Below are 23,883 nucleotides of genomic sequence, written 5' to 3'. Positions count from 1 at the left end.
ATGCCCCGCGCTTACTATGGCCCCAAGCGCAGCTGAGTTCGTCACGGCGGTTTCCCCAGATAGGGGAAGTCGAACAACTCACTCCCGAAGCGCAGCTCAGTTCGGCACGGCGGTTTCCCCAAATAGGGGAAGTCGAAAAACTCACTCCAGGCTCTCCTCGGCACGGCGGTTTCCCCAGATAGGGGAAGCCGAACAACTCACTCCCGCCTCATGGTCCTGCCGCCGCTCCTGTTCACAGCGGCCTGCACGTCAATGACTCCCCCCCATCCTCCCGCAACAGCTGCTACCGCTCATGTTCAAAGCGGCCTGCTGAGGTTCGCGGCCGCTGTAACGAACCTCGCAGGCCGCTCTCCACATGGTAGCACGTTCCCTCTGACGCGATTGCGTCAGAGGGAACATGCTACCGAGTTGGAGAGCGGCCTGCGAGGTTCGTTACAGCGGCCACGAACCTCAGCAGGCCGCTTTGAACAGGAGCGGTTGCGGGGGGGGGGGATGTTTTAACAGGATTACAATTTTAACAGGAGGAGTCGCCGAAAAAAAACCTTCAGCCGCAGCAGGCCAGCACGCGGGAAGGGAAGGGAAGGGGGAGGAACGGAGCAGGGCAGCTCACGGTAAGAAGGGAATGGGGGGTGGGGGAAAATGCTTCTACTACTCAGCAGGGACCTGGAGGGGAAGGGAAAACCGCTGCTGCTTCTGCAAAGGAAAGTGGGGGGGGGAGAGAAGGGAATGGGGGGTGGGTGGGGGGAAATGCTGCTACTACTTCTCAGAGATCTGGAGGGGAAGGGAAATATCACAGCTGCTTCTGCAAAATAAAGTGGGGGGGGAGAGAAGGGAATGGGGGGTGGGGGAAAATGCTGCTACTGCTTCAGCAAGGACCTGGAGGGAAAGAGAAATACCGCTGCTGCTTCTGCAAAGGAAAGTGGGGGGGGGAGAGAAGGGAATGGGGGGTGGGTGGGGGGAAATGCTGCTACTACTTCACAGGGATCTGGAGGGGAAGGGAAATATCACTGCTGCTTCTGTAAAGGAAAGTGGGAGGGGGAGACACAGAAAGAAATACAGACAGACAAAGGAGGCTAGGGAGAGAGACAGACAGAAATAAAGACAGACAGGGGACCAGAGAGAGACAGAAAGAAAGACAGACAGACAAAGGGTGCCAGGGAGAGAGAGAGAAAAATTGCAGGAGGGAGAGAGACAGAAAGAAAGGAAGAAAGAAACAGGAGCAGGGAGAGAGACATAAATAAAGAAAGACAGACAGCCATATATTCTAGCACCCGTTAATGTAACGGGCTTAAACACTAGTATAATATAATAGACACGTCAGCCGTAGTAAAAGAGGGGGTTTATAAGTTAATTACCTGAACAGAAAACAAAAAAAGGGTTCTACCAAAGAGATTCCACAAGGAAAACAGCAGCGCAAACACAAAAGAAACTGGAATTGAAGATCCTATCAGAAATAATTGCTGCTTTTTATGGGGACGGGCGGGGATGGAGGTAATTCCTTGCGGGGATGGGTGGGGACGGAGAGGAACCTGATGGGGATGGGTGGGGACGGAGAGGATCCTGGCGGGGACAGGCGGGGATGGGTGGGATTTCTATCCCCGTGCAACTCTCTACTCTGGATACAGACTTCCTCCCTGCTGTTAACACAAGACTCAAGGGAAGGAAGCAGAGAAAGCTTATAGCACAGGAACCTCTGTAAATTCTATTTGAAAGTTTTAGGGAAGAAAATAACTACTTTTTCTATAGCAAATGTTGTTGTGCCTGCTCATAGCTAATTTAAGGAAGTGTTGCCTTTTTAACTATCTGATTTGCTGAATCCTCCATTTATTGCACTGCTAGCACTACACACATTTACCAGTCTCTGTGACAGACCTACTAACCTGTTTCTGAAAGAAAGCACCGCACCACTGCCACATAACCGCTTTGATGACCTTACTACTCTCTCCCCCACCTCAGTTGCTTTCATGTTTAACATTATGCAGTTCCTTAGCAGGATAACCAGAAAACTGCTAAGCTTTTGGGGACTTTTTTTCAAAGCAAAGCCACATAATGAGAAAATGCATGGAAATTAGCCCAGTGGCACTGCCCTTTAGTGTTGTTTGATTTCTTTGAAAAGATATACCGTGGTAATCAATTTGGGTTAGGGTTCTGTCCTCCTCACTTATTCCCTATACCCCTTCAAGTTACCAAGGCTTCTGAACACAAAAGGTAGTTTTATGTGTTTTGGCAAACAAAAGCATTTACAAAGAGCACAGCAACAGTACCACATGTGCTTTAGCTGCCAGTTTCCTCTAGCACTAAGCAAGCTCAGCATGCTGGATATTAGCAGTTTGCGTTTATCAAAAAATAAAAATGCATGTGGATATTATTCCACACCCAATAAAGCTTGCTTGAACTTACACACACCTGACTTCTATTGGAACCATCTTCTTTCAACACCCCAGTCTGGCAAAGCCCCCAACAAGTTCAAATGAGAAACACAAACACAACCCATCACTTTAAAACAACCTGTTTTATTATTTAGAAATGCAGTTATATACACAGAACAATTAAATTAAACTTTGTACAAATATTAAAATACTATCTTCACACCCACGGCAATGTACAAGATATCCAGAAAAAAAGAAATAAAATGATTAATGACATGCTACACAGCACCAATTCTGCAACTTATTTTCTTTTTTTTGGTGGCCCATATACAAGTACCATTCTGCAGATGTTCTACTCTTCAATTTTAACAAAACATATGTGCCGACCAGGAAAGCTCTTCCATCACCCCACCAACCATCGGCTGCAGGAATGCTGTAACACAGGGGTTCCATCCACCTGGAGGGGTCAATAGGCTTTTATTCATTTGTATTTCTAACTAAACTTAGAGAATTCAGAAAGCAAGGTCTGTAGTTGACCTCCTGGCAAAATATGATCCTTTCCCCCTCTAGAGAAGCAAAAATAATGTCTCCACCTTCCCCTCCCAAAAAAAAAAAGCATTAGTTTAAAATACTTGAGTGCTTACATCTCCTTGTTTCAGTATAAAGGAGGATTCAGGTCCCCTTTAAGACCAGGAGAAGACTTTTGATTGGATTCTGGGGATGGGTTCTATAGTAAATGTAGAAAAGGAAATCCTGGGCAGAATATCCTATCACCACTGCCTGCATGGTTGTGCAATGTTCATTTTCTGTAGCAAAACAAAATATAGGACAGTTCTACACCAACCATCCTGAAAATGAGGTAAGCCTCAAAACACACATTTATAGGTGTGGCCTATTTAATGATTCTTATGGGCTGCTTCTCCACTCTAAAAAGACTTGTCCAGATTGGTTTACAATATTACATTTTTAACTTACACATTTTTCCTTAATCAATGGATGATTGTTTCTTACATTTCATCTAAGTCCAGCTAGACCTTGAAGCAGTAAAAATCTATCAGAAGGCCTTTACATTCTAAATCAGTTATTAAAACTGACCAGATTAGGCCTAAGATGCCAAAAGAATAATTTTTTAAAAAAATAAACAAAACTAGTTTTTCTCTCTCATATCTTCCACAGTGGAACTCTGTCAATGTGAACTAGACACAACTAGACCATTTCAGAACAGGAAATTGGTGGCGCCTTCAGGAGGAAGAGAGAAAGCACAAACTGGTCTGCGCTCCTTTAAAGATTTTAAACACGAACCTGCAGAGACCAAAATCAAACTCTACTGTATATTGAAAATGAGCTCATTGTCCATGATCAAATCTTCTTGCCTTGTTCATTCCTTCCCTCTCCCAAAATGCTTATACAGGGAAAGGGATTGGGACTTGTATACCGCCTCTTTGTTTTTATACAACCACACTCAAGAGTGGTTTATATACAGGTACTTTAAGCATTTTCCCTATCTGTCCTGGTGGGCTCACAAGCTATCTACTGCACCTGGGGCAATGGAGGATTAAGTGACTTGCCCAGGGTCACAGGGAGCAGCACCAAGTCCAAGCAATGTATTCTATGCATCGCAATAATCAATCCCAGCTGATGAGTCCTTTACTATTAAATAATTCCAGCTATCCTTGATAAGCTGGCCTGAACATACAAGTTAAATACCTATTTGAGGTAGAGGCCATTTTCCTACAGGTTTTCATTAACGAACAGTAAGGAAACAAAAACCCAAATGTGGTCTAAAGCTGCTGTAATGTGAATACATTAAATTTCATTAATTAAAACCATTCAGCTGAGAGCCAACCATGCATTAAAGCCTATAATCATCTATATAGTTGTCCAAAAATAAGTACTATATGGGCTACCTTTTTGGTACCCATGCCCCTTTCTGCACATTCCCTACAAACCAGACGAACATGGATACTGTTACACTGAAAGAGGGAATGTAATAGATAGCTGAAACCAAGCTAATATTTATAAGAAATGAGTGGCAAAGTTCACAATAAAAGCTACTAATAAATTATTCCCCCACTTACAATACTATTCACATTTGTTAAATATCAACCCATCTGTTCTTCACCAACTGCAAATTTTAATTTTATTATGGTAAATATTTAATTTGTGTGCCTTTAGTCATCACTTAGCTATAACAAAGAACATTTTGGATGTATATAAAAATATTGCACATTTCAGGGAAAGATGCATTCTTCTGGAGGAACATTTTCTAAAGCTTTCAAATGAATTATAAATGGCTAGATTTTGGCAATCGGTGCAGTTCCGAGTCAGAACAAGCAGCACTCTAGAACAAGCAGCTCAAGATGAATCACCATTTTCTGGGCATGCATGACTTAAAGGTGTCAAGAAACCTTGTAATCAGTGTGCATATATGTATGTATATGCCCCAATCATTTCCATGGATATTCTATCTATATTTATGCTTTGAGGCAGGCCACAAAAAGCCTTTTTTTTTTTTAGTTCAGAGAGAGACTGATGCACATAAAATTAAAACCAATAGGTGAGGGGGCAGGCCAAGATGGCGGTGATGTGAGGAGCCATGAGAGACGTATTGAGGTCTGCTTTCCTTAATTTAAAATAATACCTCGTTTCCTGATGCCTCACACGAAGAGGAAAGGGGTGGTCAGGGTCATTTCCTCGCCGGCCCTGGCGTCCACCCCGGTACAGCAGACTATGGACCGTTTCTTTTCGGCCCTCCCGGCAACTGCATATTCCGGAGTGGAGAGCCCGGCGTTGGGCAGAGATGAGAGGGAGTCTCTTGTCCTTTCGGGCACGGAAATATCTTTGTCTCCTCCGGGCTCCCTCATACCTCCGTGTCCAGTGACCGCCGAGACGCTGAGGCGAGAGACACGCGATCCCGTAAGTGGAGACGCGGGGTCTTTCAGCGAGGGCACGACGTCTACGGCAGGACAGCTGATGGAGGCAAACAAGAGAGGGGAGTCCTTATCCTCCCCAACGGAGGTTTCCATGCAGAGCATCTGGCTTCTTCTTCAGTGGATAGAGGGAAAAATGGGAAAAAAATCAACGGAAGGGGTAACTAAAATAACTGAAAAACTGGATTCATTAACTAAAACAGTTGAAGCAATGAAATTAGATTTTACAGTCCAAACTAAGCAGATGCAGGAGGAAATACAGCATTTACAACAGTTTAAGATGGCTTCAATTAAAGATAGTTCCTCTATACATAAGAAACTGGAACAATTTGAAAATTTAATACCCGTTTAAATCTCTGTATCTTAAATTTTCCACAAATTCCGGGTGTGTTACCCCTTGACTTATTGAAAAGATATCTGATTGAAAATTTAAAAGTTTCTTCAAACTGTATTCCTCCAATAAATAAAATCTACTATTTACCAAATAAGAAGATTCCTGGAAGAGAAGAAGGTGAAAATGGGAATGAAAGAGAGAAAAGGAAAAAAAATGAGATAGATTTTGCTAACGTGACTGCTCTTCTTGAACAAACAATAACAGCTGATACTGATAGAGCAATCCTTTTAGTATCATTTGTATTTGAGCAAGATGTAAACATGATTATGAAACTGTTCTTTAAAAATTCACAAAAACCATATGGATTTATCCCGACGTCGCTAAGACCACTCAAGAACGGAGGAAAGAATTTCTTTCTATGCGTCAAGAGACTATTAAATTGGGAGCAATGTTTCTTTTAGCATACCCCTGCAAATGCTTGGTTAGGTATTTTGGAGTTAAATATACATTTTTCTCTCCAAACCATCTGAAGGAATTCTTAGATGTTAAGAAGATCATCAGGGATTAAGGGATAATGGAAGTAAAGCAGTTGTTCAGATACATTAAGCCTATTTGTTTTAATTAAATTCCTCTTTAATTTTCTCTCATAAATCATTGCTTGACCACTCCCCCATTATGGTGGTCTAAGAAGGGGATAAATAATGTATTATTGTAAGAATGAACTTTCATTATTCTTGGTCTGTTTTTCCTCCCTGAGTTTATTGGAGCAAGATATATTCTTGTAAATTTTGATGTATAATTAGAAATAAATAAATAAAAATAATAATAAAAAATTAAAGCCAATAATATAAGTAAGGAAGTTTTGGGCCAAAATTATTTTGTATTTGATATTTTCAAGCTTTGTTGTGCATTTGAAAATTTGTCTCTGACTCAATAAAGTTTAAAAAAGCCAGAGCTAGGGAGCCAAACAACTCAGCCATTTCATTTCCATTTCCAGGGCAGAACTATAAGCCTTGTAAGAAAGCACAGAATGTTGCTGCTATTTGGGTTTCTGCCAGGAACCTGTGATCTGGACTGGGCCACTGCTGAAAACAGGATAATGGGCTAGAACCACCACCGGTCTGACCCAGTATGGCTATTCTTACATAAAGTGCCATTTTCTCTAACAGAAGTATAACCATTTAACATATTGTAGAATTCAGGCTTGAGTTGTGCAGCTGAGCTAGACTCTCAGGTTCTAATTTTTGGCTTAAGACTGATATAAGAATGTAGAAGTAGACCTGTGGAGGGTCATTTTTGAAAGGACATTTAAGTCCAACTTTGGATGTTTCCAAAAGTTGGGTCAGGAAAACGACCATTTTTGAAACCGCACGACATCTATGGGTTTTTTTTAATGAAAATGATTTAATTAGATGTTCTGGTCCTTAGGACGTCTATCTGTTTTGGCCATTTTTGAAAACCAAAATGCCCAAAACAAGCTCATTTGGACATGGAAGGGGCCAGTATTTTAATGAACTGGCCACACAGACATGCCAACAGAGCATCTGGGCACCTTAGAGGGCACTCCTGTGAACTTCACATAAAGGGTACCAGGTACACATTTCACCATAACCCCCTTATAATATACGGTGAGCTCTTCAAAACCTACTATACCCAGCTGTCTACCGCCCCAATAATCCTTGTGGCTGCAGGTATCACATATGGCACTACAATAGGTATTGGATGAGTTTTGGTGGCCTCATACTTTCCACCATAAATGTAGTGGTAGGGTGAGATATGGGCCTGGATTCCCCTCTCTATGGTTCACTACACTGTCTTCCAGGCTACTCCAGACACCTGCTTGCTGCTTTACTAGGATTTCCCTTCATATCTACAGCTGTCATAAAGGCTGTTATGTACAATTTATTTCATGCATCCAGTGCTCATCTGGTCAGTTTCGGTTCCCTTCTGGCCCTTATGTGCTTTAAAACATGTCTAACTCTGAACATCTAAATGATGCCCTGGATGTCTCCAAAAAGGTTTCATTATTCCTGCAAGATGTCCAAGTCCTAAGGCTGCCCTAATCCTGCCCCCTTACGATTTAGACATACCGGAGGGAAAATAATCTGCAATTTTGAAAATCAGGACTTTTTTTGTTTTTTACATTTTTCTGTTTTGAAAATGAGCCCCATAGTGCATTCAAATCATGACGCATAGTAATATAAAATGTTCCACTCTTTGTATGAGCTGGCAATCAAGTCTCATAGACCTCTTGACACTAGGAATGAAGAATTCTTGCCCTGTCAGGGACTGTGCATCGATAATCATTTCTCAATTAGGAAAGTGTTACATGAACTCCAGGACCTGGTGGGATTCCAGACATTAGGATCTTTAATTTTTAAATCTCTATGGACTTCAGCTTCTAATGTGCATTATTCAACATTTAAAGTTTGCCTAACATTTATGATCCTGTTTACATTCCTATATGCATGCAAAATGGAAGGGCATGTATCTCACTCAACATGCATGCAGCTACTTTGCATGTATAAGTCCATCACACAGCACTGGCCAAAAGCTATGTTAGCAGGAGAGAAGGTTTATTCACGTTAGATCTCAAAATATGAATTTCCATACTCCATGCTAAACTAAACTAAACCTTAGGTTTGTATACCGCACCATCTCCACAAGCGTAGAGCTCGGCACGGTTTACAGGGTTAGGTTGAAAAGGAGCTACAATGAAGGATTATAGGAAAGGAGCTAGGAAGATAAAGAAGGTCAGGGTACCAAAGAGCGGGATCCTTCTAGATGATAGTTCAAATGCTACCCAACATCTCAAACCAATCCAGAATACACAGTATTTCTTTTTCGTTTACCTTAGGCAGAAATATATCTGTGGAAAAATAAAACAAAGTAGGGACAGGACAATTTGAAAAGAATTCTCCTTGCTCTCCTATTCTAGCCCACAGAATCTGTACAGGCTGTTCATAGATTTGAGGACATTTAGCGGAAGTAAAGAAACTGCATCTTATGACCCCCTAAGATGCAGGGTATACATAGCACTCACCTTTCTTCTTCCAAATAAGATTTCATTTTAACTATTTTTAATTTTACTGAGTATTTGTGAATATCTTCATAACCTGCATTCCTCACATGTCCCACAACATAAGCTTCCTTTCTGGCAAATTCAGCTTTTATTTAATACACTAACCAGAAAGTGTTTAGTTTTGCTGCATTCAGCTAATATTTGCTTGAAAATAATGGCAGCTAGCAATTTGCAAACAATACCTGACAAAAGACTCTTTACAATGCATGCATGACCTTGTCAAATTCCACATAGGATGTCAGTCAACTGCCTAAATTATACTCAGGATAATCAGAAGAGGCAGGCGAGATGGGTAGCCACCTGGGATATATTCTCACCATAGAAGTAGATGCAGAACCTAGATCTTCCACAGCCTCAGTTTCACAAAGAGACAGATGGTAGGCCAAAACAAGGGGATCTCTCTTCTCTGGTCCACTGATCACAACACTGAAGAAAAGATGTAATGGGTGGGGTGAGGAATGTGGCATAGCACAAGGAGTATCTTCATTACACAGGAAAAATTATTTTTCCCTATAGGAAATTAGGCAAGGCATTGGATCAGCTGCCTACCACACTACTGGCTGCTGTATTCCTACCCCTTCAAGACTCCCACTGAACTGCCCTATCTCCCAAACTAAAATCAACAAAGAGCTTCCAAGTGTACAGGATGTCAAGTGCATATGAAATGTATGCACCACGGCACAAATCTGAATGGAATTAGAGAGGTGTTCAAAAGTTATTAAAGGAGGGTGATAGAAAGGTTTGATTATGTAAGGCCAATTTCCTCACAGAGCTCTGAAGCCATAGAACCAAGGCCATTTTACCATCCCTGATCCCAGTACATCCCAGTGAGGTGAAGGCTCCCCAGTATATATTAAAGAAAAGAAAAACCCCAAAATATTCTTTCCTGAAGAAATCCTCTATCCCTCACACCACTGACCCTTCAGAGACCCACTCTGAAAGCCTAAAGTCTTTTACTTTAAAACAGGAAAAAGCTGTATTTCTAGTTAAGAGTTTTAAAAGTAGTACTTGGTGAGGAAAGGAGAATGGATAAAGTCCATGGAATCACACATTAAATAAAAACAAATGGAAAAAGCAGTGCGATAGCTCAAAGGAATACACCTGACTATTGCCTCCCACAGGTATCTGTTTCTAAAGCAGCTGTAGTTTGAACATTAAACCTCAATGATCACTCATATATGAAGGAAAAATAAACTTAGTACTCACTTCATGCCAAGACAAATTGGTAAATTCTATCCCATTACTTATAGAAATTTCATGATTGGGGAGACTGAAATTATATTGGTATGTTAACTGAATCTGTTCCTATATTCCCATGGTCTAAACATTTTTGAAGATAAAAGAAGCACAGCTAACACACGTCTTTTCATAAAGACCACTAGAAAAGTTTACACAATCATATGTTTGGAAGGATACACGAGTGTAATAGGGGCCTACTTACTAAAGTGTGCGAAGCAAGTAAGTGCACATCATTACATGAACACAGTAACTACTACCACATGCTAACTGAATGCCATGTTATGTGCAGAATTGGGTGAGTTATGGACAGAGAATGGTATGGCCTGCTCAAAGAGTGTGGACGCCCTCTTAAAACAGTTACTGCAGTTCTCTGCTCAGACCTCAAAGCCACCATCCAACCCCAAATCAGCATGCCCTTACCCCTTAACTCACCCTGCTCCTCCCCTGTGAGCATTTTGAATCCATCACTGCTCATTTCTCTGATGCACAGTCCCCCCTCTCCCATGGCATTTATTGTAAATGGCATTTATAGGTTAATGTTGGGGCAGGAGCAACCCCTGGACACACCTGCCTCACTGTCATCCAAGTATAAAATAGCAACTGACCTCTAGCTGTAGTACTATGAAATTACCAGTAGAGGTCAGACACACCAATTTGAACCACAGCAGCAAAAGCGCAAGCGTGTCTGCTGGTCATCCCAGTAGGGCAACAGATAGTACAGTGCTGGGGGGAGGAGGTGTTTCAGGATGCTCATTTTGGAGGAAAGGGAGAAGGGCATTTAAAAGTTGCTAATGGGTTTTGGGAGGCTGATCAGAGGATATTTTTTAATCCACAATGGGCTGCAGTAAATTCATCAGTAGAAGCACTTACAATATCAGTCAATGCATTGACTATGTGGCAAACATTTGCCTTATGCAGCAACTGAAAGGGCAGATACTGCCTACTCCAGCAGTTTTCACACAGGCTTTGCACTTACTACATTGTTAAGGTTTGCTCCTAAGTACAAAAATTTACCACACTATACTTAACAAGCTCCATAGTGTTAGGAAGATGGAAAACATCTAAAGCACAGGAGCAGCCAATTGCCTTATGATAGAAATGATAAAATGCTAGGGTATTTTTAGTGAATTGGATTGATTTGAAGTCCCCCCTCATTTGTTACCAACGTCATCGTTGCAAAGAATCTACAAGTCTGTTATTTCACAAATACTGTCAATTCCATAAAGCATTACCTTTGCAGGCACATGTGTTCATGACACTAAGATTAACAATTCGAAAAGCACCCAAAGTCAATAAATGAATTTGAGTATGAATTTTGAGGCCAGAACCAGTGCTCCAGCGACAAGTATTCTGCAAACCACAGAGGCTATGCTGGCGAAGAATGAACAGACGTTACATGATCTAATTTGGACTAGCAGAAAATAAAGGTTAATTTTAATCTGTGATCAAATTGGTCAGGACTTTTTATCCATGGTAACGGATTAAGACATCTATTTTCTGTGTGTTCCATACAGCCTGTTGAGACTAAAGGAAAAACACTCAGTATCTTTTGTTAGATTTTCACTTTCAATCTGAAGTTTTGGAAGCAACTGCAATAGCAAACCAGAAACAATACCGCTATGTCCCACTGCTTTTTCCAAAATAATACATGTTTTTAGTTGTGCTGTCGCTTAATCACAGAAGAAATGGATGGTCCTCTTGTAAGACTAAAGCAATACAATCTCCTGTTAAATCTACAACTTCCACCATGACCATATACCTTTTACAAGTTTAGCTGATCAAGAAAGTAATTATCATATTCTCTCTAATAATCAACCACCTCCCTGGTCCAAAAACACCATAACATTTGTTTTTCAAATCCAATCAAAATTCCACTAATATTCACTCTCTTTCCTTGGCATCACTCTCCTCCACCTTCCATCTCCCCCCAGAAATGACATGGATTTTTCTTCTTACCTGATCTTGAGGTTATGTTCTGGACCGGTGCAGGGTCTTGAGGATCTGTGCATGTTGAAGGTTTTGAGCATACCTGCAAGCTTGGGGCCTTGAGCATGAACAGATACTCAAAGCCTCACACCTGCCCAGCACCATAACCTCTATGAGGGAAGAAGAAAAATCCATTGGTTTGGGTGTGGGTGGGTGGGTGGAGGAACACAAAGCCAGTTACTGCAGGAGGTAAGGATGGATGATTGGGGGGGGGGGGCAGGGTAGAAAAGAGAAATTAGTCATCACAGGAGGAGAGCCAGACAAGAGAAATAATGTGCCCATTAATCGCCCACCTTAGACTTTAGAAGACCTGGTATTTCTAGTAATTGCATGGGCAATTAGTAGAGAGAATACAGAACTGATACCTATTTCATGGCTGTTCATTCATTAATTTAGTAAACAGACTGCTCTAATAGTCTGTGCATTCCTTCACTTCAACAGGAGATGAAAACCAGTCACAGGTGCTACACAGTCTAATTTTTAAGGCCTCCAAATTAAGCAACTGAATTATGACTTTAGAACCATACAGCTAAGAAGACTGCCTGGCTCATTCTGTGGACTACATGTTTGCATTCCAGTTTTCAGCACAGAGATGCCCTACCATAAAAAACTATCCATTCAAAATAGCTTCAACTAAACAAAATGAAGGCACACTGCCAATGAATACCATACATACACACATGGGATCATTAGTGAGGCACATTGTGGCCCCTTATGGATCAATAGCTATATTATATTTCATTTGAAGAATTTTAAGAGGCACAGTAACAATGTAAACACATGCTAATTTCCAAACTCTCCCAATTCTTCAGCATGATATCTTAAGCAAGGATAAAGTCTTTTTTTAATGGAAAAGACCTAATTAATAATGAGAAAATCACTTGTAGGCATATTATTTAGTCAACAAGATTCTTTCCCAATTTGGCCATGGCATGGAGAAAATATAAAAATGTTCCCAAAGCATGTGAGGACAAAACTCAGTTACAACAGCAGCTTTCAGTTAAACCCTAATGAGACCTACCAATCTTTGAATTCATCTTGCTTATTTACCATAAGTAATAAAATCAGTGCAGTCCATTCTGATCTTTCATGCCACCATTAGTCATCACATTGTTTCCTGGCATTCCAATCTAATAATTTAGATTTCCACTGTAGCTATGTACATCATGCAGGAGGAAAGAACTGGTAATCTGTGCTCTGTACCTAAGAGTACACATGGTGCTAAACTTGATGGTGTCTGCAACTAGGAATACAGGACTGCTTGCAGGAAGTGACAAGCTGGCAAGAAAGATGCAAGGCACGGTAAACTGAGCAGTTCCACATGGGCCAAGAAGAGTGCTACTTGCCAGCTGCTCAAGTGCAGATGAAGAGTCAATTTCAATAACACTGCAACAAGCTTTATGCTTTTTGAACAGCAAAGCCAGTTGGATGGCAGTTCATCAGGATATAACATCTTCATGTTTCTCCAGCTGGAGCAAGCAGGCCATGGGAATTAAAGGGAGATGCACAACTTGAAGTTCTATGTAGCTGGATGAAAAAAGTGATACTATGCCAATCTGTTGTGGGATGACAGAACGAGGCACGCTATGTCTTTGAGGTCTTCAGCAGGGTCTCTGGTGAGGGAAGGCTGCCACAATGCAGAGAGCAATAAGGAAAATGTAAAAGAAACCCCCCTTATACAGCCAGGTACAGGCAGCAGAGTTCATGCTTCTTTAAGTAGTGGAACATCTGAGGAAGGAGAAAAAAAAAAGGAAATTAGACTACCACTAACATTCTATAGTCCTCAAAGATGCGCATAGCACTGTATATGATTTCCAGGAGAATTATATTATAAGACAGCTAAAAAGTTAACACATACACTATGATCAGGCAGGGACAAGGTTTAAAAACAGTTTCAAAAAGGTAAGAGTTTTAAATGGGACTAAAAAATGTACAGAGAGGAAGTATAACAAGTCAACTTTGTGGAAAGGTGCATTTAAAGCTGGTGATAAAAGACAAATACAGTGGAACCTTGGTTTATGAGCATAATTCGTTCCAGAAGTATGCTCATAAACCAAATTGCTCGTATATCAAAGCGAGTTTCCCCATAGGAAGTAAGGGAAACTCGCTTTGATACGTTCCACCTTCCCCCCCCCCCGAGGCTACCGGCGCTGCTCCATTCCCTCCCCCCTTGAGGACACCGATGCTGCTCCATACTCCCCCCTCCCGTGATCCAGCATCCCCCTCTGCGAACTGGCATCCTACCCCCGCTCACGTTGCCCCCCCTCCCCCGTGATTCTACATCCCCCCCGAGCACCGAAACAAAATCCTTTACCCCGATTGGGCACCAGCACCAGCACAACGCATAGGACATGCTGGTGCCGGTGCCCGAAGATCCTCCCTCTTCTGGACTGGGCGGTGCGTCGGAGATCCTCCCTGTTGCCTGTGCTGAGCTGGACTGGGCTTTGAGCATTTGCGCATGCTCAAAGCCTTCTGGTCTCACTCTCTCCGAGATTCTCAGATTCAGAATCTCGGAGAGAGCGAGACCAGAAGGCCTTGAGCATGTGCAAATGCTCAAGGCCCAGTCCAGCCCAGCACAGGCAACAGGGAGGATCTCCGACGCACCGCCCAGTCCAGAAGAGGGAGGATCTTCGGGCACCGGCACTAGCATATCCTATGCATTGGTGCTGGTGCCGGTGCCCAATCGGGGTAAGGGATTTCGTTTTGGTGCTCGGGGAGATGCCAAATCGCTGGGGGGGGGATGGCACTCGTAAATCGAGACAAACTCGGATTCCGAGGCACCGATTTTGAGGTTTGACTGTATAGGGATTGGGAGCAGCTTGTTGATTAACAAAAGTTGCAAGGAGGCCAATGGGGAAGTAATTCATGACTGCTTTCATGCCAAGCATGTAAACAGTTTGTGTTTATATACTTAGTCAAAGGTTAAAAGACTGATGATAATCTGAATGAACACAGTGCTTCCTATCACACTGTGAAATCACAGAGAAGCAAAGAGAGACTACTTCTTGCAAGAGGGATGAGGGTCAAGGACCATATAACATTCCAGGAAAATGCTATTTGTCTTCACTGAGAAACATAGTAACATAGTTAATGACGACATATATGGACCTGAATAATCCATCTAGTCTGCCCAAACATACTGTACATGCTCTATAATTTAATGATTTTAATTTAAATTGTTCTTTTTCTTAGATATTTCTGGGCCAGAAACCCAGAGCACTGCCCAGTACTGTCATAGGTTCCATCAGAGCTCACTCCAGCCCATCCTCAACTGAATAGCCATATAAAGGAAACAGACCGTGCAAGTCTGTCCAGTACTGGCCCTAGTTCTTTAATATATACCCATTATTTTCTGATTAGAGATCATCTGTGTTCATCCCATGCTTTTTTTTTTTTTTAACTCTGTCACCGATTTCCTCTCCACTACCTCCCTTGGGAGGGCATTCCAAACATCAACCACCCTCTCCGTAAAGAATTTACTACATCTTGAGTCTACCACCCCTCACAACCTCAGATTATGCCCTCTGGTTTTACCATTTTCCTTTCTCTGGAAAAGATTATATTCTATATTAATGTCACTCCTCTTCTGCGAGAAACTCATTGGCTACCCATCACCCACCGCTACCCATCACCTATAAAACTTTAATGCTGGTTTTAAAAATCAAACTTTTGCGTCTTAAATCTTTTCTTGATAAAATCATCCCCTTTTGCTCTTCCCGATCCCTTAGATCGGCTGATCAGAATTTACTGACCATACCTTCCATCAAAGAGTTTTACTACACTAGAAAAACTAATTTTTCTGTTGCAGCTCCAACTTTATGGTACACCATGTCACCTCAACTCCGCCTCAAAAATTCACTCGACAAATTCAAGACTAAACTATAAATGTTCTTATTCCAAGACGCAAACCACAGCGTTTAAATATTTCCTTTCCAACAGCTAGCAGTATAAACACAAACCGCTTTTAAGAAGCGATCCTCATTCCTGGTGTTTTATCCCCCCCTTCTTCCCTTTACTTAATTTGTTTTTAATGATGTGATTATTAACCTTCCCCTCAAGCTCATATTCATATTTGTAATTTGTCTATTTAATGTTCAAATTTTCCCCTCCTACCCCCCTACAAAAATTTGTTTTAACCTTTTTTTTTTAGCATTGTAAACTGGCCAGGTGCATGTCGATGGTCAGTATATTAAAATTAATTAAACTTGAAACTACCTTTCAAGTATTTGAATGTCTGAATCTATCTCCCCTGTCCCTCCTTTCCTCTAGGCTACACCAACGACCTTGTACAGGGGCATCAACACCTTCTTTCCTTTATTGGTTACACCTCTCTCTAGGAGAAGCAGTACGTTTTCGTTTTGAAGAACCAGCTGGTGAAGAAAACCTCACAGGAGAACTCAACTGGCGAGAATACTATGGCTGTCGGATGTGAGGCTCCACAGTAGATTTCCTCGACAAAGGAGTTGGTTGTCTCGAAGAGTCTCGATGCCTCGATAAACGAGGTCTGTCTCGAGAAGAAGACCTGGGCCTCGATGAATGTCTCGACAGATGATGTGAAGAGGAACTGTGCCTCGAATCATGAGGCATTGATCGAGTCAAATCCAGCCTCGATGAGGAATGTCGAGGAGTCCTCACCCTGTGCCTCGAAGAAGGCAATGCCTTATGTTGAGAGGTAGGGCTAGAAGTTGAAGATCAAGACATTTGCAAGGACTCAGCTCCTTGTATAGAGTGTTCTGACTGACCTCGAGGCACTCTCAAGGACTCGACTCCTTGAATAGAGTGTTCAGATTGGACTCGAGGCACTCTCAAAGACTTGACTCCTTGTAAAACTGTTGAGTGCTCAGGCTGGAATGCAGGAAGCAGGGTCGAGGCAGGAGTCAATTTGGCAAGCATGTTACCAAACTCCTGATGCAGACTGGTTTCCAACATATTCTGCAAAGCTGGCACTGATATCACTGGAGCTGGTACAATTGGTGTGGGTATGGATTCTGAGGAAGACGACCTCGAAGAAGAATGTTGCCTCGATTTTGAGACACGCTTCTTGGAAAGTCTTGAAGCAACCGGTCTCACTAAGGTCGCTGTTGGAATGGCCTGTAACTCCTGAAGGACTGGCTTAGATAGCTTACCTGATGGAGACACTGAGGATAAAAGCCTTTCCAGAGACGATTTAGCAGACTTCACCGAGGATGAGGACTTCCCCATCAAGGGAGGTTTTAGCGAGGTCGAGGCTGAAGCTTTAAGCCCCACAGAAGACTTCGATGGAGTTGAGGTTGCAATCGGGGTCGAGGCTTTAGCTGAAGAAAGATCCATGGCCCCGAAGATTTTTTCAATTTGAACTCAACTACATTTAAGGGCTCGATTTTGAAGTGTAGCACTGCGGGTGCAGGACTCCGGACAATGATTAGGTCATAAACACTGCACACATCACTTATGTGGCTCAGTGATAGACATCGTGCGTTGACACCGACTACACTTCTTAAACCCTGTGACTGGCCGGGACATGGAATGAAACACGACCGCAGCTAAATTGAAGCCCGCAGGCTGAAGCCGCGGATCAGGCCCCGCCGTGACATGATCGAAAAAAAATCACAAAAACTTTTTTTTTTTAAACACACGCGCAACGCAGTGACCCTTTAAGAAATAAGAAAAACACAAGCCGTGGGAATGAGAAGGCACAAAAAGAACTAACTCTCATGCAGAGCCTTGAAACAAGGGCTTCTCAGCTCCGTGGAAAACTTAGAACTGAGGAGATGCTGAGGAGACGCGCACTCTACATTCGGCAGGAAGGCATTTGCGCATGCACGGTACGGCAGTTCCGAACTTTCTAAAAGTTCTTCATGCAAGTCTGCTTGTGAAACTGTCCGCATCGGGACTCTGTGGTTGACATTACCCATATGTGAGAATATGTTGCCTGTTGTCCTGGGATAATACTTTTTTACAGAAAGGGTGGCAGATGCATGGAACAGTCTCCCAGAAGAGGTGGTGGAGACAGAGACTGTGTCTGAATTCAAAAGGGCTAAGCATGTGAGATCTCTCAGAGAGAGAAAGAGATAATGGTTACTGCGGATGGGTAGACTAGATGGGCCATTTGGCCTTTATATGCCACCATGTTTCTATGTGTCCGATCTATCTTGGGTGGACCAGAAGAAGCATGTGTTCCCACATTATCTGTACTCAAAACATGCAGATATATATCCTGCACCCCTTTTTCAGCATCCCCATGCTCCTCCGTATCAGGCACTCCCCTAATGCAAATATTATTTCTCCTGGATCTGTTTTCCATATCTTCAAACTTGGAGACAGTCCTGCAGCTCCCGTTGAGTGTCAGCATGATGAATTTGTAATTCTATGACCAAATCTTTCTGTTCTCCAAACCTCCTCTCAGTATCTTCCACATGGCCAAGCAAATCTGCAAGATCCTGCTTTATCTCAAGTACTGCCTCTTTGATTCGGCCTTTTACCCCAACGAATTCAGTTTTAATATCCGCTGCCCAATGTTGTAAATCAGCTTTTGTGACCGGGGCTGAAGTATCTGAGATCCGCACATGAGGTGAGGCACTGCATATGAACTCCTCATGATCCACAGACATGGCATGGGCCGCCTCTCTCAAACTCTTGAGTGAGTCGCTTGGAGTCCTTGCTTTTTTTCTTCCCGGGCATGATCAGGTATAGCATATCAGGGACGCCACCACTAACAAACAGTGGTGGAAAAAATAAAAGTATTGCTCTCTGGAGGGATGTTGTAAAATTCACAGGCAGAGCTCGCACTCTATCTATCCAGCTATTCAGCCTGATGATGCCACTGGAAGTCGATCTCGGCTTGATCTTTGAGTGAAGAGTGTGTTCTCTGGAGGCAGTGTACACTAGTGCTGCCCGATTCAGGGGAAAAAATTTCGATTCGATTCAGCCTATTGAATCGATTTTTCGATTCGATTCAATTTTCCTGCCCAATTGAGTGGGTTTTTTAAAACATCCTGGTGGGTTTATTTTATAGCCTCTTCACCCCCCCCCCCCCTTTGCCCTCTCCTAGCCACACTGGTCCTGTGGTGTAAACAAACAAAAAATACTTTTCCTCTCTTTGTTAAATCCTAGCTCACGTTCGCGGTCTAACACTAGCTCTGGAAGGATACACATTTCAAATCTGACATGTTGCAATCACGAAACAGAAAATAAAATTATTTTTCCTACCTTTTGTTGTCTGGTCATTTTTCAAATCATGTTGGTCCCAGGCTATGGTTGACTTCTGATCAGGCTCTCCTTCTTTCTTCTTTCTCCGTGCTAACCATCCATCTTCCATCTCTGTCCTCCCCTTCTGTTTCCCTTTCCTCCCCCAGAGGTCTGTCATTTTTCCTTTTTTTATCTCCATTCCCCCGCAGCTGCAGCGATGGACCCCACCATCCACAGATCTACCATCTCTCCTTTTCTCAACTACCCTTTCATCCAGCATCTCTCTTCTGTGTCCCTGTCCCTATTCTCCTCTCCAGTAGTGTCCCCCTTGTGTCCCTGTTTCTATCTCCCTCCAGGCCCAGCATCTTATCTCTGGTTCATGTCTCTACCCATATCCAGCTTCTTCTTTCTCTCTCCCTTACCTCCTGTATCCCCTTCCCCACCATCCACAGATCTACCATCTCTCCTTTTCTCAACTACCCTTTCATCCAGCATCTCTCTTCTGTGTCCCTGTCCCTATTCTCCTCTCCAGTAGTGTCCCCCTTGTGTCCCTGTTTCTATCTCCCTCCAGGCCCAGCATCTTATCTCTGGTTCATGTCTCTACCCATATCCAGCTTCTTCTTTCTCTCTCCCTTACCTCCTGTATCCCCTTCCCCAGGTACAGGCTTTCTCCTACTATCTCGCACCCTGCTCACCTACTTTGGAGCAGTATCTGTCCCTCTTGTATTTCTCTCTCCCTCTCTCCATTAGTCCAGCACCTCTCCTCTGCTTTCCTCCCCCTCTTTTTGGTTTGGTCTCTCTCTTCCCTTCACCCCAGGTCTGGCATCTACCCTCCCCTCTCTTACTCCTTCCTCTTCATCCCTCTGCACAGGCCTGCCTCCCCGCCGCGAAGGCACTCTTCCTCTTCCTCCCTCTGCACCGGCCTGCCTCCCCGCTGTGAAGGCACTCTTCCTCATCCTCCCTCTGCACAGGCCTGCCTCCTCACCGCGAATGCCTGCTCCCCCCACAAGCCTGCATGCTCTCCCAGCTTTCCCGCTTTTACCTTAAGCTAATATGGCAGCTTGCAGGATCGCTGGTGCTATAGCGATCCCTGCAGCTGCCATCATCCTCAGCGGCACGTTCTCTCTGCCACGATCCTGACCCTGACGTATGGGTGACCTCCAAGCTAACAGAGAGGGAGTAGGGATGGTTGGCCATTAGGAAAATAAATTTTGTAACACAGATTGGCCGAAGTGTCCATCCCGTCTGGAGAAGGCATCCAGACAGTAGTGAGTAGTGAACGTGTGAACTGAGGACCAAGTGGCAGCCTTGCAGATTTCCTCGATGGGCGTGGAGCGGAGGAAAGCTACAGAAGCAGCCATAGCTCTGACCCTGTGGGCCGTGACAGCACCTTCCAGTGAGAGACCGGCCCGAGCATAACAGAATGCAATGCAGGCAGCAAGCCAGTTGGACAGCGTCCGTTTAGAGACAGGGCGACCTAGACGGTTAGGGTCGAAGGACAGAAAGAGCTGAGGTGACGAGCGGTGAGCCCTGGTACGGTCAAGGTAGTATGCAAGGGCACGCTTACAGTCCAGCGTGTGCAACGCCTGTTCCCCAGGATGAGAATGGGGCTTAGGGAAAAAGATAGGCAACACAATGGACTGGTTGAGGTGGAAGTCCGAGACCACCTTGGGAAGGAATTTAGGATGGGTACACAGAACCACCTTGTCATGGTGAAAAACTGTGAAAGGTGGGTCGGCAACCAGTGCATGCAGCTCACTAACCCTCCTGGCAGAGGTGATGGCAATGAGGAAAAGCACCTTCCATGTGAGAAATTTGAGTGAAGTTGTGGCAAGAGGCTCAAACGGAGGTTTCATGAGGGCTGATAAAACCACATTCAGGTCCCAGACGACTGGAGGAGGCTTCAGAGGTGGTTTGACATTGAAGAGGCCTCTCATGAACCGGGAAACCAGGGGATGAGCCGTAAGAGGTTTTCTGAGGATAGGCTCATGAAACGCAGTGATGGCACTGAGGTGGACTCTGATTGAGGTAGACTTGAGGCCAGCGTCGGAGAGAGAGAGAGAATAGTCCAGTACAGTTTCCACCGCCAATGAGGTGGGATCGTGATGATGTAGTAGACACCAAGAGGAGAACCGGGTCCACTTCTGATGGTAACATTGGAGGGTGGCCGGTTTCCTGGAGGCATCCAAAATACGGCGGACAGGCTGAGACAGACTCTCTGGAGAGGTCAGCCCGAGAGAAACCAAGCTGTCAGGTGGAGGGAGGACAGATTGGGATGAAGTAGAGACTGATGCTGCTGCGTAAGTAGAGTAGGAAACACAGGAAGAGGAATGGGCTCCCTGAAGCTGAGCTGGAGCAGGAGGGAGAACCAGTGTTGGCGAGGCCACCGAGGAGCGATGAGAATCATGGTGGCTCTGTCCCTGCGGAGTTTGGATAACGTCCGCAACATTAGAGGCAGTGGAGGAAAGGCATAGAGGAACCGATCCGTCCAGTCGAGCAGGAATGCATCCGGGGTCAGACGATGAGGGGAGAAGAGTTTGGAACAGAACTGTGGCAGCTGATGGTTGTGAGGAGCTGCAAAGAGGTCCACCTGTGGAGTGCCCCAGCGAGCAAAGATGGAGCGGAGCGTGGGAGGATCCAGGGTCCACTCGTGAGGTTGAAGAATGCGGCTGAGATTGTCGGCCAGGGAGTTCTGTTCGCCCTGGATATAGACAGCCCTGAGGAAGAGACTGTGTGCCATGGCCCAGGTCCAGATGCGGATGGCCTCCTGACAGAGGAGGGGAGATCCGGTGCCGCCTTGCTTGTTTATGTAATACATGGCGACTTGGTTGTCTGTGCACAGGAGAAGGACCTGAGGGTAGAGAAGGTACTGGAAGGCTTTGAGAGCATAGAACATGGCTCTTAGTTCCAGGAAATTGATGTGATGTTGACGTTCCTGAAGGGTCCAGAGTCCCTGGGTGCGAAGATCTCCCATGTGAGCTCCCCACGCATAGGGGGAGACATCCGTGGTGATGATCATGGAGTGAGGGGGCAGATGAAAGCGTAGACCCCTGGAAAGATTTGAGGAGTTCAACCACCATTGAAGAGATTGCTGAAGAGACGATGTCACAGAGATGGGATGAGAAAGAGGATCCGTGGTCTGTGACCATTGGGTGGCCAGAGTCCATTGAGGTGTTCTGAGGTGGAGGCGTGCCAGAGGAAGCACATGGACCGTCGAGGCCATGTGGCCCAAGAGGACCATCATTTGCCGAGCAGGAATAGAGCGACAAAGGAGCACCTTAATGGCAGAGGCGGAGTAGAGTCCGTTGGCGGTCTGAGGGGAGAAATGCCCTCATCAGAGTGGTGTCGAGGACGGCTCCAAAGAACTGAAGTCGCTGTGTGGGAAGCAGATGCGACTTGGGGTAGTTGATCTCGAACCCCAGGAGATGGAGGAAAGAGATGGTGTGATGAGTGGCCTGTAGCACAAGTGGAGACGTAGGAGCTTTCACCAACCAATCGTCCAAGTATGGGAACACCTGGAGGTTGTGAGACCTGAGGAAGGCCGCCACTACAATAAGGCACTTGGTGAACACCCTGGGCGATGATGCGAGGCCAAAGGGTAGCACTTTGTACTGGTAGTGGCGATGCTGAATCTGAAATCGGAGGTAGCGACGTGAAGTCAGATGGATTGGAATGTGAGTGTAGGCCTCTTTGAGGTCTAGGGAACATAGCCAGTCGTGTTGAGAGAGAAGAGGGTAAAGCGTGGCAAGGGAGAGCATTCTGAACTTTTCCTTGACCAAACGGCGGTGTGGATGGTTCTGCGTGGCGAGTCTTTGAGAGAGATTTGCCAGAATGCATGGAGACGGTACCGGGGGAAGAAGAACGGTGCCGGTCTTGGTCTCGGGGAGCCTGGTGCCGTTCCTGATGTCGGGGAGGATCGGCGTCAGATCGTAGTTGAATGAGAGGATTAATGGGTTCCGCCGAGAGTACCGGCGTGAATGTGTTCAATGGCACCGATGGAGTGGACTCCGGTGGTATGGAGCGATGCTCGGGCTGGTCCGGTACCGGAAGTAGCGGGGCCAACATTGCCGGCAACAGATGTTGGAGCTGTTGCTGTAGTTGCTCCTGCAATTGGGTTTGGAGTATGGCCGCTATGCGGTCGTCCAGAGGAGGCACCGGTACCGCTTTTTTCTTTTTCGGTACCATAGGTGTCGCTTCACGCCCCGGCGATGAGGAGGCCGATGACGAGGCACTCACCGATATCGGGGCGGAGCGTTTGCGGGGTCGGCGCGATGCCGGGAGGACCGGCGTCGCCGTTGTGGCAGGAGGGCGCTCAAGGGAAGTGGAAGGCTTCTTAGCCGGCTTACCTGACGCTATCGATCCCAAGGAAGGATCAGGCGGTGTCGATGTAGTCGGTGCCGACTTCGGTGGCGCCATCGATGGTGTGGCAGATTCCATGGCAGAACCGGTACCGAAAAGAATATTCTGCTGGATCTGCCGATTTTTTAACGTACGTTTTTTAAGAGTGGCACAGCGGGTGCAGGTGTCAGCCCGATGCTCTGGACCCAGGCACTGTAAACACCAATTGTGTGGGTCAGTGAGAGAGATCGGGCGTGCACACCGCTGGCACTTCTTAAAGCCCGGCTGAGGGGGCATGAATGGAAATACGGCCTCTGCAAAATCAAACCCGGAGGCCTGTATGTTGGCAACAGGCCCCGCCGGGGCCGGCCAGAAAAATAAGGAAAAAAAACTAATTAATAATGTTTTTTGTTCTTTTTTTTTTGAACGAAACAAAAA

General features: G+C 44.7%; 1 protein-coding gene across 6 annotated transcripts in view; it reads right to left on the bottom strand.

Annotated features, from left to right (window-relative positions):
• Positions 1 to 2,493: 2,493 nt before the first annotated feature.
• Positions 2,494 to 23,883, bottom strand: part of SUSD6 (sushi domain containing 6) — a 154,235-nt gene continuing 132,845 nt past the window's right edge. The window contains exons 6-8 of one of the 6 annotated variants that reach the window (XR_004540143.1): positions 12,962 to 13,668; positions 9,033 to 9,141; positions 2,494 to 5,414 (exon numbers count right to left, since the gene is read on the bottom strand). Coding sequence is in view for 1 of the 6 variants with exons in the window: in XM_033952361.1 (XP_033808252.1) it covers positions 13,643 to 13,668 (26 nt within the window). In the remaining 5 variants the exon portion in view is untranslated. Of the gene's footprint in view, positions 5,415 to 7,168; positions 13,669 to 23,883 lie in introns of those variants that run through there. The other 5 variants (XR_004540144.1, XR_004540142.1, XR_004540145.1 and 2 more) reach the window with 5 other exon arrangements.

The sequence above is a fragment of the Geotrypetes seraphini genome, chromosome 7 (assembly GCF_902459505.1).
Source record: "Geotrypetes seraphini chromosome 7, aGeoSer1.1, whole genome shotgun sequence".
NCBI classification, from domain to species: domain Eukaryota; kingdom Metazoa; phylum Chordata; class Amphibia; order Gymnophiona; family Dermophiidae; genus Geotrypetes; species Geotrypetes seraphini.
The sequence above is the reverse complement of the archived record's forward strand: the minus strand, read 5'-3'. Positions and strand labels throughout refer to the sequence as shown.